This window comes from Etheostoma spectabile, chromosome 3 (genome assembly GCF_008692095.1).
Source record: "Etheostoma spectabile isolate EspeVRDwgs_2016 chromosome 3, UIUC_Espe_1.0, whole genome shotgun sequence".
NCBI classification, from domain to species: domain Eukaryota; kingdom Metazoa; phylum Chordata; class Actinopteri; order Perciformes; family Percidae; genus Etheostoma; species Etheostoma spectabile.
In genome coordinates, this window is record NC_045735.1 from 9221 (window position 1) to 26719 (window position 17499).

The window sequence follows — 17499 nt, forward strand, 5'->3', positions numbered from 1 at the left end:
GGACTTCAGGATACAGGATTAGGACCACATTCTAAGTCTATATAAAGAGACTTCAGATACAGTTAGCGGACACTAAGGTCAATAAAAGAGACTTCGAATACAGTATTAGGGGGACCCCCACTAAGGTCTATGTAAAAGAGACTTCAGATACAGTATAGGGGACCAATAAGGTCTATATAAAGAGATCTCAGATACAGTTTAGTGGGACCACTAAGGTCTATATAAGAGACTTCAGATACAGTATTAGGGGACCACTAAGGGTCATATAAAAGAGACTTAAGATACCCCCCGTATTAGGGACCACTAAGGTATACTATAAAGAGACTTCAGATACAGTTTAGGGGACCACTAAGGTCTCATATAAAAAAAGAGACTTCAGATACAGTTTAGGGGAACACTAGGTCTATGTAAAAGAGATCAGATACAGTATTAGGGGACCACTAAGGTCTTATAAAGAGACTTCGCATACGTATTAGGGGACGACTAAGGTTTATAAAGAGACTTCGATACCGTATTAGGGACCACTAAGGTCTAGATAAAAGAGATTTAGATACAGGATTAGGGACCACTAAGTCTACATAAAAGAGACTTCAGATCCAGTATTAGGGCGACACTAAGGCTATATAAAAGAGACTTCAGATACAGATTAAGGCGACCACTAGGTCTATATAAAAGGACTTCAGATACGTATTAGGGGACCACTAAGGTCTCTATAAAAGAGACTTCAGATACAGATTGGGACCACAAGGTCTATATAAAGGACTTCAGATACAGATTAGGACCACTAAGGTCTATATAAAAGACTTCAGACTACAGTATTAGGACCATAAGTCTATATGAAAGAGACTTCAGATACAGTATTAGGGACCTAAGGTCGATACAAGAGACTTAAGATACAGTATTCGGGCCCACTAACGGTCATATGAAAGGGACTCAGATACGTATTATGGACCACTAGGTCTATTCAAGAGACTTCAGTACCGTATTAGGGACCACAAGGTCTATATAAAAGACTTCAGATACAGTTGAGGGACCACTAAGGTCTTATAAAAAGAGACTCAGCTACAGATTAGGACCACTAAGGTCTATATGAAAGAGATTAGATACAGTATTGGACCACTAAGTCTATATAAAGAGATCAGATACAGTATAGGGGACCCTAAGGTCATATAAAAGAGACTCGATACAGTATTAGGGACCCAATAAGGTCTATATAAAGAGACTTCAGATACAGTATTGGGACCAACTAAGGTCTATATAAAGAGACTTCAGATACAGTATTAGGGACCACTAAGGTCTATATGACAAGAGAGTCAGATACAGTATTGGGACCACTAAGGTCTATATAACAAGAGACTCAGATACAGTAGTAGGGGAAACTAAGGTCTATATAAACGAGACTCAGATACAGTATTAGGGAACACTAAGGTCTATATGAAAGAGACTCCGATACAGTATTAGGGACATCTAAGGTCTATATAAAAGAGACTTCAGATACAGTATTAGGGACCACTAAGGTCTATCTAAAAGAGATCAGATACAGTATAGGGGACCAATAAGGTCTATATAAAAGAGATCAGGATACAGTATTAGGGAACTAAGGTCTATATGAAAGAGACTTCAGAGACAGTATTAGGGGACCACTAACTATATAACAGAGACTCAATACAGTATTAGGACACTAAGGTCTATATGAAAGCGACTTCAGAACAGTATTAGGGACCACTAAGTCTATATAAAGGAGACTTCAGATACAGTATTAGGGGGGGACCCTAAGGTCATATAAAAGGAGACTCAGATACAGTATTTGGGAAACATCATCACAGCACACAACTCACGACCTCCAGTTCATCCTACATAACAAAAAGAATCTATTCCACAATTATGCTAAAACCCAGAGTTTGCACGGTAACACGTTAGAAGTATTTGGGAACAGCTCAAGTTCAAAAGCAAGTTTTTCTAGACTGACTAAATAACATGATAGTTTTCCGTCCAACAGGAACGAGACATTGATGTTTAACTGCTGTCTGTTGCCAGGCGTCGGGCCGGTGAACAACAGCTATAGACATCGCTACAGGGCCAGAGGGTCTTTCAGTTCTCCTTACGTCTTCTTCCATCATCCCTCTGTCCCCTTCCAGGATTACGACATTATGGGAAGACGGAGACACTGCGGTGGTTACGGCATATGGGAACACTTTAGGCATAGGGTGTAACCAACGCAGTGTTCTCGTTCCCCTATCTCGGGGAACAAGGGTTACATACGTAAACAGAGACGTTCCCCTCGAGGGGAACTCGACTGCGTGGTTACGGAAACTATGGGACGGCTTTAGCATAGGTCGTAACCGACGCAGTTCGAGTTCCCCTCAGAAGGAAACGTTCGGGTTACGTAGTAACCCTTGTTCCCCGGATAAGGGAACGAGAAACTGCGTCGGTTACCGGACACTATCCAAAGGCGTTCCCATAGTGTCGAAAACTGACGCAGTGTTCTCGTTCCCATAGTGTGTAACCAACGAAGGTTCGAGTTACCATCAAAGGGAAACGTATCGGGTTACGTATGTAACCCTTGGTTCCCCCGAGATAAGGAACGAGACACTGCGTCGGTTACGAACACTATGCTAGAAAGGCCTTCCCATAGTGTCGAAAACGAAGCAGTGTTATCGTTCCCATAGTGTCTGAACCTTAACGCAGGTCGAGTTCCCCTCGAACGGGGAACGTCCTCGGGTTTAGTATGTACCTTGTTACATACATATTTGTATGTTCATCTGGTGTCAGTCGTTAATCAAGGTAAAAAACAAAATAACAAAAAATGAAGCCAAAAAGAGCTCCTCTAAAGGTAAACAAGAGCGCAGGTTCCGCTGGTTGTCTGACACAGTTCGGACCATTGAGGCAGTGAAGTGATGTATAGTCCCTTGGAGACAGTGCGGGACATTCTGGTGATCTTTAAGGAGCTCAGCTCTCCTGTTGGGTAATCCGCTCTCGTTTCCCTCTTGAGATTTAGGCGGCTCACGGTTTAAAGTTTGTCGCGCGCTGCCTGGGCGACAATGTTATCGCCTTGGATTAAGAGATTTTTGTCAGTTTTTAATCCCCCACAGTCATTTTTCTGACTATACACGGTTGTCTGTCTCTTTTTCTTTTGTTATTTTTACGTTTAATCAATTAATCGTTTGGTCTATAAAAGATGAAAGATAAAGAAATCAAGTGATTGTCAATTCATTCAATGTAATCATTTATTTATAGTATCAGTTCATACGAGAGTTATCTCGAGAACCTTTTACAGAAGAGCAGGTCAGGACACACTCAGACTTTCAAGGGACCCAACAGGCTCTAGTAGTCTCCTCCAGAGCAAAGCAACAGGGCCACATGGCAGAGGAAAACTGAACCAATATTGGACCATGACCATGACCAGGCCAGGACCAGGCCCCCAGCCAGCAGACCCAGGGCAGGCCCCAGGCCCAGACCCAGGCTCGTGTAGCGGTGGTCGTGCCGACCCGGTTGGGTAGAACGAAGAGTGGAAAAATTCACAAAAAAACAGTTTTACGTTTGTAGTGTCTTGTAGTAGTTCATAGCATAAGCAGGGCAATGTGGGCATTACAAGGTGAGTCTTTAAATGTCATTGTTTTGTCATCAGAACCCAAAGATTATCACTTCACTATGATACAAAAACAAAAAAAGGCATAGAAAAAGGCTGTTGAAAACGGCATTTTCTGTTGTTTTAACACCACATTACCAACAATTAATTACCTCATAATACTAATCTTGTTCTGCAAATCATAATCGTCTAATCGGTGCAGCTCCAACCCCACTTTCCGAACCTCTTTTCTGCTCCTAGTTTTTTTATTTTTTTACGTGATTTATTTGGTGACATAGAGCGGAGTAAGAAGGCCAACGTCTCTCTCTCTTTTTCTTCCTCTCAGGGGGCCATTAAACAGATGAACTGCAGCAGCAGCCCGGGGGGAACGAAGGAGTGATCATCAACGATGGAGATTGAAGGAGTGAGGGAAAATAAAACCGAAAATCGTCAACTACCTGCGACGGTTGGAACACACCACAACCACAACCACCACACGAAACACACAACAAACACAAACACCAACACAACACACACACACACAAACAACACACCTAGTAATGTAAGGTGAAGATCCCTTCACGGAGGCGCAGCTCTCACAGTTGGAGGATTATCTTTAGTTTTGGCAGGTTCACAATCATCTGAGCCTTTTTGTGTTAGAAGTGGTTTCACACCTGAGTGGTTGGTCCGTTCAGCCGAACCTTGGAGCATTTTTTAAACTTGGTGCCAAACAAACAACCAAACACCGAAACTTGGGTACGCTTGCAACCCACAGGGTTCTACGGTGAGGAATGCGATCCGAACCAAAAGGAATGGAGAAACCAGAAAAACAGTGAATTAAGCTTGCAATTTAAGATAGCATGAGATAGAAAACCTATGTTGCTCCACAGTGGGGACATGGCGGTTGAACAGCAAAGATTAGAGCAAAGATAGGACAAGTGTAACAAGATCATAGCAAGCAGAACTGTATATACAAACAATGCCACATGGATGGCGAGTTGCACGAGAAAATTGCCCAAATGACAAATATATGCACAGATGTATAATGAATGGACACGGATATATTGCAAGAGTCAACCAGGTTCATTGTACAGTCTGACTGGGGTAATCTCTCTTCACACAGAGTGGGGGGGGGGGGCAGTGTGTGTGTGCGTGTGTGTGTGTGTGTGTGTGTGATGGTGTGTGTGGTATGATGTATATATATATATATTTATAATATATAGATAAATACCAGTATATATTAACTCTTTGTTTATTCAGGGTCAAGTCTCTGTCTAAAGTCTCAAACCACGGACCTGTACCCATTCACACCATTCCACATTCATACCTGGAAGCGCCCAGTTCAACCAAAGTCTGAATCTCATGGTTGGGCAGGGGGTAAGGGCCTTGCTCAAGGGACATCCGCGGTGGGGTGATCGACGGGTAGGGACGAGCGCTGACCTTACGTTTCCCACCCAGATTTTTATCCACGCCGTCTGGGGGACCTCCCGGGCACAAGCCTCTAGGCACCTCCCACACAAGGTGGGAATTCAGAGTTTCCGTCTATTATGGATATGTGGTATATAGATGAAACGGTCAGATCCAGACTTATATGAGCCGTATATGCGGCCGTCCGTGCGGACAACACAGCATAACTATTATCTCTTCGTTCTCTCGCGGGTTTGGCAGCCTGCTCACTCTGCGCGACTAAACACTTAACCCTTAATGTGTCGTCCCGGGTCAAAATGACCGCTTTACAGTGTTTTATAATCAGAATGTGGATTCCTTCAAACAATTGCCAAAAAATAACATGGTGACTCCATATAACGTTCTTCAAGGCGTAAAATTATGATGACTGTCATTGAAATTTTTGGTGGTGTTTATTAATCTTATCGCTTTTCATTCTTTTTTTAATGGTTTAAAACCCGCATATCCGGGACTAAACGTTTGACATCTACCCATCTGAGATCAACGCAACCACTCCTTCTGATCTGAACATTAGTCAAAAATAATCCTAATTTCTGCCTTTTTGTTCCAAAAAAGTGTGTATAATTTGATGTCAATGAGGTTTGTTGACCATGAATTCCTAAGAAATAAGAGTTAAACCTGTTATTGAACCAGCTCAGGTTAAAAAAAAAAAAAAAAAAAAAAAAGACCCAAAAGCTGGAAACAAAAGTGAGAAATAAATCAGGAAGGAAAAAGCGACCAAAAAACAGGGAAAAAGACCCCAAAAAAACGTTCATTTTCTATTAGACCGGGAAGGACGAGTTCATGGTTAACGGGAAGACAAACGAGGGTCAAGAAAAAAAACAGGAAATAAACCCCGAGCATCATTAATTTGGAGTGTTGCCTTCATTCAGTCTTTCGGGCAATTTTCACTAAGATTTCGGGCCAATAGACAACTTGCAACCTCGCACCAAGTCAACCGGCTGAATGTTGGAATCCGCTTTTTCTGGCAACAAATGTATTGAATGTTTGACTGGCAGTTAAATTGTGTGAAAAACAAAGTTTTAAAAAACGCACACAATCTCGCTGTCAGTAAGTCAAATGTGAAGTTCCAACCTGGGAAAAACACCTTCTGTGACGTTCAGATGTTTCCGGGCGGTGGAGGGAAACTGAAAATCGGAGCTTTTGAAACGGAGGATTAGAATAATCGATGAAGAGGCTTTTCACGTTCGGTTGTTGCTGTTGCCATGCAACACACCAGACATGCAAAGAGGGGGGAAGGGGGGGAGGGGGGGGGTTGTATGGTTACCGTCAGTTACCTGTTTTTCTTAAGAGGATATTTAGAGGCACATGCGAGACTGTGATGCTGCTGTCATACCCGTGGAAACCAAATTTAACAGTATGATTAGTGTGTATGTATGTGTGTGTGTGTGTGTGTGTGTGTGTGTGCTGTGTGAGTGTGGTAGTGTGTGTAGTAGGTGTGTATGTGTGTATGTGTGTGTGCTGTGTGTGTGTAGTGATGTCGTGTGTGTGTGTTGTGTGTGTGTGTATGTATGTGGTTGTGCTTTGTGTGGTGTGTGTGTGTGTGTGGTGTCTTTCGGTGTGTGTGTGTGTGTGTGTGTAGTTATTTATGTGTGCTGTGTGTGTGTGTGTGTGTATGTATGGGGTCTGTGTGGGTGTGTGTATGTGTATGGGTGTGGTATGTGTGTATGTGGTGTGTGTGGTGGTGTGTGTGTGTGTGTGGTGTGTGTGTATGCTATGATATGTATGTGTGTGTCGTGTGTGTGTGTGTGTTGTGTGTGTGGGGTGGGATGCTGTGTGGTGTGTGTGTGTGTGTATGTGTGTGTGTGTGGTGTGGTCTGTGTGTTATGTACTGTGTGTGTGTGTATGATGTGTGTCTGTAGGTGTGGTGTGTATGTGTGTGTGTGTGGTTTGTGAGTGTGTTGTATGTATGTATGTGTGTGTGTGTGTGTGTGTGTGTGTGTGTATGTGTGTCTGCTCTGTGTGTGGTCTGTGTCTGTGTCTGGGTGTGTATGTGTGTTATGGTATGTATGTGGTGTGTGTGTTGTGTGTGTGTGTTTTGTGTGTGTGTGTGTAGGTCTGTGCTGTCGTTGGTGTGTGTGTGTGTGTGTGTGTGTGTGTCGTGTCTGTGTGTGTGTGGTGGTGTGGGTGTGTGTGTATGTCATGGGTGTTGTGTGTGTGGTGGTGTGTGTTTGTGTGTGTGTGATTGTGTGTCTGTTCTTCTTTGTGTGTGTGTGTGTTGGGTGTGGGTCTCGTAGGTGTGTTCTGGGTGTGTGTGTGTGTAGGGGTGTCTGTGTGGTGTGTGTGTGTGGGGTGTGTGTGTGTGGGTGGTTGTGTTGGGTGGTGTGTGTGTGTATGTCTGTGTGTGTGTGTGTCTGTCGTGGTGGTGTGGGTGTCGTGTGTGTGGGTTTGTAGGGTGTGTGGGTGTGTGTTGGTGTGGTGTGTCTGTGTGTCTGTGTGTGTGTGTTGTGTGTGGTGTGTGTGTGTTGTGTGTGTCTGTGTGTGTGGTGTGTGTGTCTGTGTGGTGTGTGCTGTGGGTCTGTATTCGCTGTGTGGTGTGTGTGTGGTGTGTGTTTCGTCTGTGTGTCTGTGTGTGTGTGTGTGTCTGTGTGTGTGTGTGTGCGTGGGTGTGATGTGTGTGATGTGTCTGTGTGTGGGTGTATGTCTTTCTGTGTGGTGTGTGTGTGTCTGTCTGTGTGTCTGTGTGTCTGTGTGTGTGTTGTGTGTGTGCGTCTGTCTTTCTGTGTGTGTGTGTGTTGTGTGTTGTGTGTGTGGGTGTGTGTGTGGTCTGTCTGTGTGTGTGTGGTGTCTGTGGGGTGTGTGTCGTGTGTGTGTGTGGTGTTCGTGTCTGTGTGTGTGGGTGTGTGTGGTTACAGGACGACTAAAGTTCTCCCATGTATTATACGAGTGCTCAACATCCCGTGGCAGGCTCTCACATGTTGCAACATATTTACCTTCATACGTCCGAGGCTATTATTATTAAATTATAATAATAAAATAATAATACTATAATAACCATTTTATTTGTAATGCACTGTAATCTAAAAAACAAATCTAAAGGCTAAGGTGGATCATAAAAGTTCTGCTTAAAAAGAAATGTTTTTAGTCCTTTTTTAAAAGTCTCAATTGTGTGTGGTTATTTAATTATATTATATATTCATTATTTAATTATTTAATTACAACATAAAATCTACTAGAAGGCTTTTGCTCGGCCTATTATCCCTTCCACTCACGTCATTCCCTCCCGCCGAGTCTTCTTACACTGTGCTTCCTTGTCGTCATGTATCTTCCTCCGATTCCATCCTCCTATTACTCAGCATCTTCCTCCATCGTTACATCCTCCTCGTCCTACGCTTCAAGCCTACCTTTACTCAGCATCTTCTAATCTTCCATCCTCCTCTTCAGGCATAATATTACTCCTATTCCAGTCATCCTCTTCAGCAGAGATTCCTCATTTCCCATCATCATTGCCTCATAATTTCTCTTCTTCCTCCTCCTAGTAGTCTCATTCTTCCCCCCTCTTATTCAGCAGGTCCTCTGTAGTAATCATCTGCCTCATAAGTCCATCCTCTTAGGCAGTCAAATACTTCCTCATTCTTCATCCCCTCGCGTCATCATCTCATCATCTCCTCCCTCCTCTCGTACATCATCTTCCCCTTTTCCATCCTCCTCTTCGTAATCATCTTCTCTTCTTCCATCCTAGCTTCGTATCATCTTTCCTCTTCTTCCGCATCCTCCTCTCGTCATCATTTCCTCATTCCATCCTCCTTTCATAATCAGCTTCCTCCTCTTCCTCCTCCTCTGCATCTCAAATTCTTCCTCTATTCATCCTCCTCTCATCATTTCATCTCCTCCTCTTCCAATCCTCTCTTCCTCATCATTCTCTCTTCTTCCATCTCTCTTCGCATCATCTTCCTGTTCTTCCATCCTCCCACCTTCGCATCATCTTCCTCATCTCCTCCTCCTCTTCGGAATCATCTTCTTCTTATCCATCGCTCCTCTTCGATCATCTTCTCCTCTCATCCTCCTCTTCGTCATCATCTTCCTCTTATTCCCTATCCTCTCTCGTCATCATCTTCCTTCTTCTTCCATCCTCCTCTTCGTCATCATCTTCCTCATCTTCCATCCTCCTCTCATCATCGTCTTCCTCCTCTCCATCCATCTTCATCGATCATCTTCCTCCTCTTCATCATCATCTCTTCATCATTGCTCTCTTCATCCCTACTCACATCTTTCCACTTAACTCCTCATCTTCGTAAAATCTTACTTTCTTCCATCCTCACCTTCGTATATCATCTTCCTCTCTTCTTCCATCCTCCCTTCGTCTATCTCCTCTTCTTTCATTCTGTCGCATCTATTCCTCTCTTCCCTATTCCTCCTATTCATCCTCCTCTTCGTCATCATCTTCCTCTTCTTCCATCTCTCTCCTACTGACCATCTTCTCTACTCCTCTCGTCATCATATTTCCTCTTCTTCCATCCTCCTCTTGTCATCATCTCCTCTTTCCATCCTCCCTTCGCCTATCATCTTCCTCTTCAATTCCCATCTCACTCTTCGTCATCATTTACTCTTCTTGCACCATCCTCCTTCGGTCATCATCTTCCTCATCTTCCATCCTCCTCTTCATCATCATCTTCCTCCTCTTCCATCTTCCTCATCATCTTCCTCATCATCATCATCCTCCTGAATATTCCCATATGACTTGTTGAGCATTTCTAAATAAGCTCATTTCTTCTTCTTCTCCTTGTCCAAACACATCAAGACGCTCGCTACGGATGCAAAAAAACACAGAAAATGTAACCCACTCTGAATTCTTTAAATGATGGACGAAATTTTTTTTTTTTGGGACAACCCGAAACGTCTTTTCCTCCCGTCCCAGAACACATCTGCTGTGCAGCCAGACCTGTCCACACGTAGTCGTCCTATAAACGACCAGGTGAAATACAAGGAAGCCAAATAATCCAAATAAAGCCAACGAGTGCTTACTTTTTCAATATTATTTATGGTCTCGGGTGAATATAACTGATATCATGGTTACCTGCGTTTGCTTCATTACTTTAATTACATATTCAATTTAATTTTAACGTCACTTACTCACACTGCAATGTTGATTTTTTTTATGTTTTCTTGTACTACGTCAACCGCACTTTACAAAACCTTTATTAGACGCCACTTTACTCTCAGTCTGCCTTCTGCTCATTGGCTGTTGTTTGCCTGTTTGTTTGTGTGTTTACTTGTTTGTTTGTTTGTTTTGTTTTTATTGTAGAAAATGCTGCTGTAAAAAGGGAATTTCCCCGCTGTGGGATGAATAAAGTATCATCTAATCTAATCTAATCTAATCTAATATAATATAATATAATCTAAAATCAGGGAACATTTACAGACTCCGCTCAGTCAATCCTTAACTGTAAAAATTAAAAATAACATTCAATATTTTAAGTGCAAATGTACGAAAACCAAGATTTTAAGAAGTATTTTTACCCATTTTCTGTCCCCTTGTTTCTTGTTTTTAACAAGGTTAATATAGCGCGTGTCCCCTTCACGTCTGAAGCAGATTTCAAGTCATATTATTTAAATACTGAACACTGGCATGTCTTGGCGTGTCCATAGTTACCTGGTGGGGGACGAGCTGTGGGTGGTGATGGAGTACCTGGCCGGAGGTTCGCTGACTGACGTCGTCACGGAAACCTGCATGGACGAAGCCCAGATCGCTGCCGTCTGCAGAGAGGTGAGAGACAGGGGACGCCATTCTGATTGGACATTTAAAAAAAAAGAAAAGAAAACCACACATACTTTATGATGATCTCTGTCTGTCTGTCTCTCTCTCTCTCGCTGTCTGTCTGTCCGTCTTTCTTGCTGTCTGTCTCTCTGTCTCTGTGTGTCTGTCCGACTCGCCGTCCATCCGTCTCTCTGTGTCTGTCTGTCTGTCTGTCTTTCTCTCTCGCTGTCTCCCTCGCTGTCTCTCTCTGTCTCTGTGTGTCTGTCCGGCTGCCCGTCCATCCATCTGTCTGTCTGTCTGTCTCTCTTTGTCTCTCTGTTTGTGTTTCTCTCGCTGTCTGTCTGTCTGCGCTGTCTGTCTCTCGCTGTCTGTCTGTCTGCGCTGTCTGTCACTGTCTGTCTCTCGCTGACTGTCTGTCTGTCTGTCTCTCTCACTGTCTCTCTCGCTGTCTATCTGTCTGTCTATCTCACTGTCTGTCTTTCTCGCTGGCTGTCTGTCCGTCTCTCTCGCTTTTTGTCTGTCTGTCTCGCTGTCTGCCGCCTGTCTCTCTGTCTTTCTATCTCACTGTCTGTCTCTCTCGCTGTCTGTCTGTCTCTCTCGCTGTCTGTCTGTCTCTCTCGCTGTCTGTCTGTCTCTCTCGCTGTCTGTCTGTCTCTCTTGCTGTCTGTCTTTCTGTCTCCAGTGTCTCCAGGCGTTGGAGTTCCTCCACTCGAACCAGGTCATCCATCGAGACATTAAGAGCGACAACATCCTGCTGGGCATGGACGGCTCCGTCAAACTCAGTCAGTCCACGACAGCTGACATCCTGTCTTATATATATATATACATATATATATATATATTAATCACGTCTGTGTTATCTGGGGTGTACTGCTGCTGGTTGGTCAGGGTTGTTGCTGTAGTTACCTGTCCTGACCAGCAGGGGGAGCTCTGATCCTGTTGTGACCAGGATTTAAAGTCCAGTCTGTTTAACCACTGTGGAAACGCATGTGTAGTTGATCAGAGGTTATATTTATTGGGATTTACGTAATCTTTTATATACCTTGATCCTTTATATTTCCATAGACATTACATGTGTGAAACGGCATGTAAAGGTTTGATTTAAACAGTTAAAGGGAAAACCTGAGCTTTTTTCAGGTCAAATATTTCTGTTGGAGAACTATTGTCCAATTGTGTATACTGCTGAAAAAGTGCAAAACGTTTTGAATATTACATTTCTTTATTTGTAGACTAAAGGTCCAGAAAAAAGAAAGAAAACAGCACACTCAGCACATTACAAAAGGGGTTCAGACCAAACACAAACATAAATACATACAGACAAACTGATCCCCAAAAATATCACAAAAGAAACACACATACACACAAATCTACAAATTGCAACGTCCAATAATTAAAACAGGTACAGGTGCGTGTTCCAGTGATCCCAGAGTTTTGACGAATATCTGGTATCACTAAGTGCAGGATTGATATAGCATTTAAAATTGTATTATTTGACTCAGTTAATCGGCATATAAATCTCTACATAAACTTCCTCAGCATCATTCAATTCAATTTTATTTATAGTATCAATTCATAACAAGAGTTATCTCGAGACCCTTTACAGATAGAGTGGGTCTAGACCACACTTTTTACAAGGACCCAACAGGTCTAGTAGTTTCCTCCAGAGCAAGCAACAGGGCCACAGTGGAGAGGACAAACTTCCTTTTAGGCAGAAACCTGGGACAGACCCAGACCCAGGCCCAGACCCAGGCCTAGACCCAGACCCTAGACCCAGACCCAGGCTCTTGGTAGGCGGTGTCTTACGACCGGTTGGGGTGATGAGAGGAGAGAAGAGGCAATAACCGTCCAGAACCGAGGGTTGTAGTGTTCTTTGTGTAATGTTTCATGCCTGCAGGAGGACACAGATAGATGGGGGGCGTACCCGGCCAGACAGAGGAACCCTTCAGGCAGGAAACGTAGCAGGAGACGTAGCAGAGGACGTCACAGCAGAATGTAGCGAGGACCGTGAGCAGGACGTAGCAGGACGTAGCAGGACGTAGCAGGACGTAGCAGGGCACTGTGGGCATTACAAGGCCCAGCAGGATGTAGCAGGATGTAAACAGGACGTAGCAGAGTGTACTGTATGCCACCTTTATGAACACAGCAGACACATCAGACACATCAACTTTACAAACCTAACTTTGACCATGTGATATTGCAACATACTGTGAACACATGGACTCATTCTGGTCTCTCCTCCTCCTCACAGCTGACTTTGGGTTCTGCGCCCAGATCACCCCGGAGCAGAGCAAACGCAGCACCATGGTGGGGACTCCGTACTGGATGGCTCCGGAGGTGGTGACGCGTAAAGCCTACGGCCCCAAGGTGGACATCTGGTCCCTGGGCATCATGGCCATAGAGATGGTGGAGGGGGAGCCGCCGTACCTCAACGAGAATCCACTCAGGGTGAGGTCCTGGGGGCTGAAGGCTGAGTGAGGGGAGAAGTTATGGAAGCTGCAAAAACATCACTTTTTTTTTTGAAAATTAGAAAAGCAGATTGGCAGTACGTCTTAGGGCTGCATGATGTTAGGAAAATATCTACGTGAGATTTGTTCCAAACCTCATCATAGCTACACAGTCAGTCAGGAGAGACCTCATTAAAGAGCGAAAGAACTTGACTTAACATGGGGCCTAATAGGTTGACTGTTAGGGGTTAGTGAGACCCAGACCCCAAAATGCGCGGTAGACAGGATAAAGTAAAGGTGGTTTAAAGCAGGGGTCTTCAACGTTTTCCAGGCCAAGGACCCCCAAACTGATGGCGAGATGGACGGGACCCTCCTAATATTCAATATTGTTAAAAATTGTGTGTATATCAAACTGTATATAATGAGTTAGTGCCATGTGTAAATGTACCTATGTTATTGTGCTTCAATACTAAGATACTCAAATAATACACGGTTCATATATTCTGTTTTTATTTAAACGTGCGAGGCCCAGTGAGTAGGTGGGCCATGCCACTACGCCATTTATAAACATAACATAACACAAATAAACTGATACCTGCCAAGATCAACAATGTCTGTCAATTCATTGTAACATGCATAAAAGCTATTCAAATGGACATTTTTTTAAAACATAAATGTGAAAAGGAAAATAAGTGATGCTTGTTAGTTGTTAAAACTTTCGCGACCCCCATGCAGTACCTCCGCGGACCCCCTAGGGGTCGCGGACCCCCTGTTGAAGACCCCTGGTTTAAAGGATGCAGAGGCAATTCCAAAAGAACAGGTGACAAGTAGGCGGGATGGTGGAGGGCAGCTCGGATGGGTCTGTACGGAGAGGCAAACGGTGAAACACGAGAAAACAGAAAACCAACACGAGAGCGAACACTAGAGCTAAATACTGAGAGCCAAGTTACCACGTGAGAGTATGTGACAAGCCCGGTTTTAAGTATGTCCGGAGATGATGAGTAGATGGGATGCAGCTGACTGGATGACGGAATAGGAGATGGGTTTGATCACCTCTGGTGGGAACGCCCTCACGGCCAGACAGACAACAGACGAGACAAACACAGAGGAAAGGGAAAGCATGCCCAAGGTTGGGGGAAGACAGCAGACCACAACGTTGACGTGTTTGAGTCATGTTTGGCGATTAGACTCCATCACGATGATACATATCAGGGGAATAAAGACCGTGGATGACCAGGAATATCGCCACAGCTGGTGGTGGGGAATTTTCAATTCAATTCAATTTTATTTATAGTATCAATTCATAACAAGAGTTATCTGGAGCTTTTTTCTTCACCCCTCCCTCCCCTTTTTTCTTCCCGGCCTTACAACTCACCTAAACTCGTACCACAATATACACCTTACCATTAGCCTTTTAAGAGGAGATAGGTATTGCTAACCATTGACCCCCTACCCTGCACCGGACCACAATATCACACTAACCACACCACTCCATTTCACGGTCTTTAATCACAGAAAACAAGCCTCCCTTTATATAGTTTGGGGTCCACGCTACTGTTCCTTGGACTTACCCACCACACATATCAGTCTTCGTTCCAGCCAGTGCCGCGCCCACCCCCACCTTACAAGTATACTCGCCTGACTTCGTCTGCTTTTTTGGACCCCACTCACCCTTATATTAAGGTAGTGAGAGACATAGGCAACTACATCACACATCATATCCCTTTTGTAAGCTGTATACATTCAGACGCATTAAGGACTCATCGCATCCTCGATAACAATACTCCTCACTTTCTTACTTCCCCCTTACAATGTTTGTCATGAAACTTGGAATATCCGACCTCACTCCTGATACCAATATATCAACTATATGTCTGTCAACGTTGCCAACATGTTCCCACAGCTTGCATCCCCCGTCTATGCCCTTTCCACCCAGTGTTACACCCTTTATACCATGAACCGTCGATCTACCCTAGCTCTCTTCTCTCCCATCTCCCGGCGCACGCACCCTTATACCCGGCCGGTCCTCGGTACGCGCCCCCGTCACCACACACACACATTACACCACAACACACTAAAACACCCCATACCACCACACAACACTTCACCACACCACCACAAAACCCACTTACACTTCACACAACACAAACCCAACACTCATTTAACCCCACTACCTCCACACCTACATCCCATTATTCACTTAACACCACCACACAACAGCACCCACCCATTTATACCAAAACACCAAATACAAACACACACACACCACCCCCGTCAGCCGTCCCTTTGCATCGCACTGCGACTCAGATTATTTCTCCCTACGCAACATATTACCCAGACAATGGCTTTACCCGATCCAGTCTGTCACCTGATCTACTATCTTCGTCGACATTGCCCCTGCCGCATCGGGCTTACGCCAATCCTCCTCCCTTCTTCTTCCCTTTTTCCCCCTCCCCTTCCTTCCCTTCCCCTCCCCCCTCTTCCCCCTCCCCCCCCCCCTTTCCTCCCTTCTTCCCCCCTTCCCCCTCCCTTCCTTTTCCCCCCCCCCCCCTCTCTTCTTTTTCCCTTTTTCCCTCCCCTCCCACCCTTTTCTTTCTTTCCTCCTCCTTCCCCCCCTTTTTTCTCTCCTTCCCTTTTCCGCTTCCCCGTCCCGCCCCCTCCTTGTAATAATCGTTTCTGTGTTCGCGCTATGAGACGTACTTCATTGCCCCCCGCCCTCATGGCGACTACACAATTTAACATCACCGCGGCGACAACCCCACCATCTGCGGAATGCTACATACCCAATGAATAGCCCACACGTAAGCACAGGCTCTTACCAGGCATGCTTTTCGAACACTATTGTGCATTTGACCGATAGTTTAATTTGCCGCGCCAGTCCCCAATGTGTGGGCCGGAAGAAGATCATAGGGAGGTCCAACAGGATTGCCCTGAGCTTGTTCTTTTTATCCCCAAATTGACCTTTAGCTTTCTGTCGTGACCCACTGAAGCCTTGGGGCAAATTAAAAGTTTCATGTCAGTGACAAACTAACATGAATCCTCTCTCCGCATCAACAAACTAACTACGGCGTGTCCTGCTCGGCCCTCATGCAACTACGGGCTTCATTTTCAGTGAAACCAATAAGATTTGTGTCACAAATCTCACTGTGTTGCATTGAAATACTTTACACTCGGTGCGTCTTCTCACGCCGTATGCTCAGGTTGTGTCATTTTTCAGGCCAAAATGGATGACTACGCTCTTTTCCACCGCTGTTGTCACCTCAATTCGTCATCATTTACAGATACCCAATGTTCAACATAACTTCCATACAGCATCTTCACGCCTCGTTCCTTCATCCCCGGCACCATCGTCCTTATGTTTATTTGAACCCAGCATGTTCTCTGGATCTTAGGATTTCTTTCCTTTTCACCCCCCCTTCCCGGTTCCAAAATTAATGTGGGCAGCTGTCGCCTATGGGTAAGTACACCGTCCATGCGAGTACTGTACGTCATGTATGTTCCCTGCTTGTGCCCCGCTAGTCCTTTGCTCACGTCCTGCAGACTCATCGCGCTAGCTGCTGATACATACTGCATATTGTCCGCTGTGCCCTTGCGAACATCCTGGTCTAAACGCCTGCCCTGCGCCCTGCCACATACTGACGACGTCTTGCTACGGGCCCTGCTAAGTCCTGCTGTCGCCCTGCTACGTCCTGCTACATCTGTCCTACGTCCATGATAATCTGCTAAACTGCTACGCTCCCTGCCGCGCGCCATGCTAGTCTTGTTAGCCATGCTACGTCCTGCTGGCCCTGCTACGTCTTGCTAGGCCATGACTAAGTCCTGACTCGTTGCCCTCTACATCGGCTACCGTCCCTGCATAAGTCACCGGCTACCACTCCTGATGAGGCCCTCGTGCTACGTCCATGCTACATCATGCTACATCACGGCCTGCGCCCTGCTACGTCTGCATGGAATGCAGAGGCCGCTACGTCAGGCATTGGCCCGCTAAGTCTGCTACCTCCTGCTCACGTCCTGCTGTGCCTTGAACCTGAACACAGTGCCATGCAACGCATGACACTACTAAAAAGAATCATAACACTGGCATGGTATGGGTCCCGGGGTCCTGGGTAGCGGCCCCGGGGTCTGGGCCTGGGCCTCTGCGGCCTGGTCTTGGGATCTGGCGTTCTGCTACCAGCACCGTTTCTGCCTAAAAAGGAAGTCGTTTCCTCGCCACTGCTGCGCAAGTTGACCCTGCCTATGGAGGACAACCTACCTAGAAATGTTGGGTCCTCCTGTAAATTAGGAGTGTGGTCGAGACCCTGCTCTATCTGTAAAGGCGTCTC

At 45.2% G+C, this 17499-nt stretch overlaps 1 protein-coding gene across 1 annotated transcript in view; it reads left to right on the forward strand.

The window, feature by feature from the left end:
- Positions 1–17499, forward strand: part of pak1 (p21 protein (Cdc42/Rac)-activated kinase 1) — a gene marked incomplete at its 5' end in the record, with an annotated part of 35633 nt that overhangs the window by 6450 nt on the left and 11684 nt on the right. Inside the window, 3 exon segments of the mRNA XM_032510332.1 lie at positions 10625–10742; positions 11416–11515; positions 12982–13178. Coding sequence (XP_032366223.1) covers positions 10625–10742; positions 11416–11515; positions 12982–13178 — 415 coding nt within the window.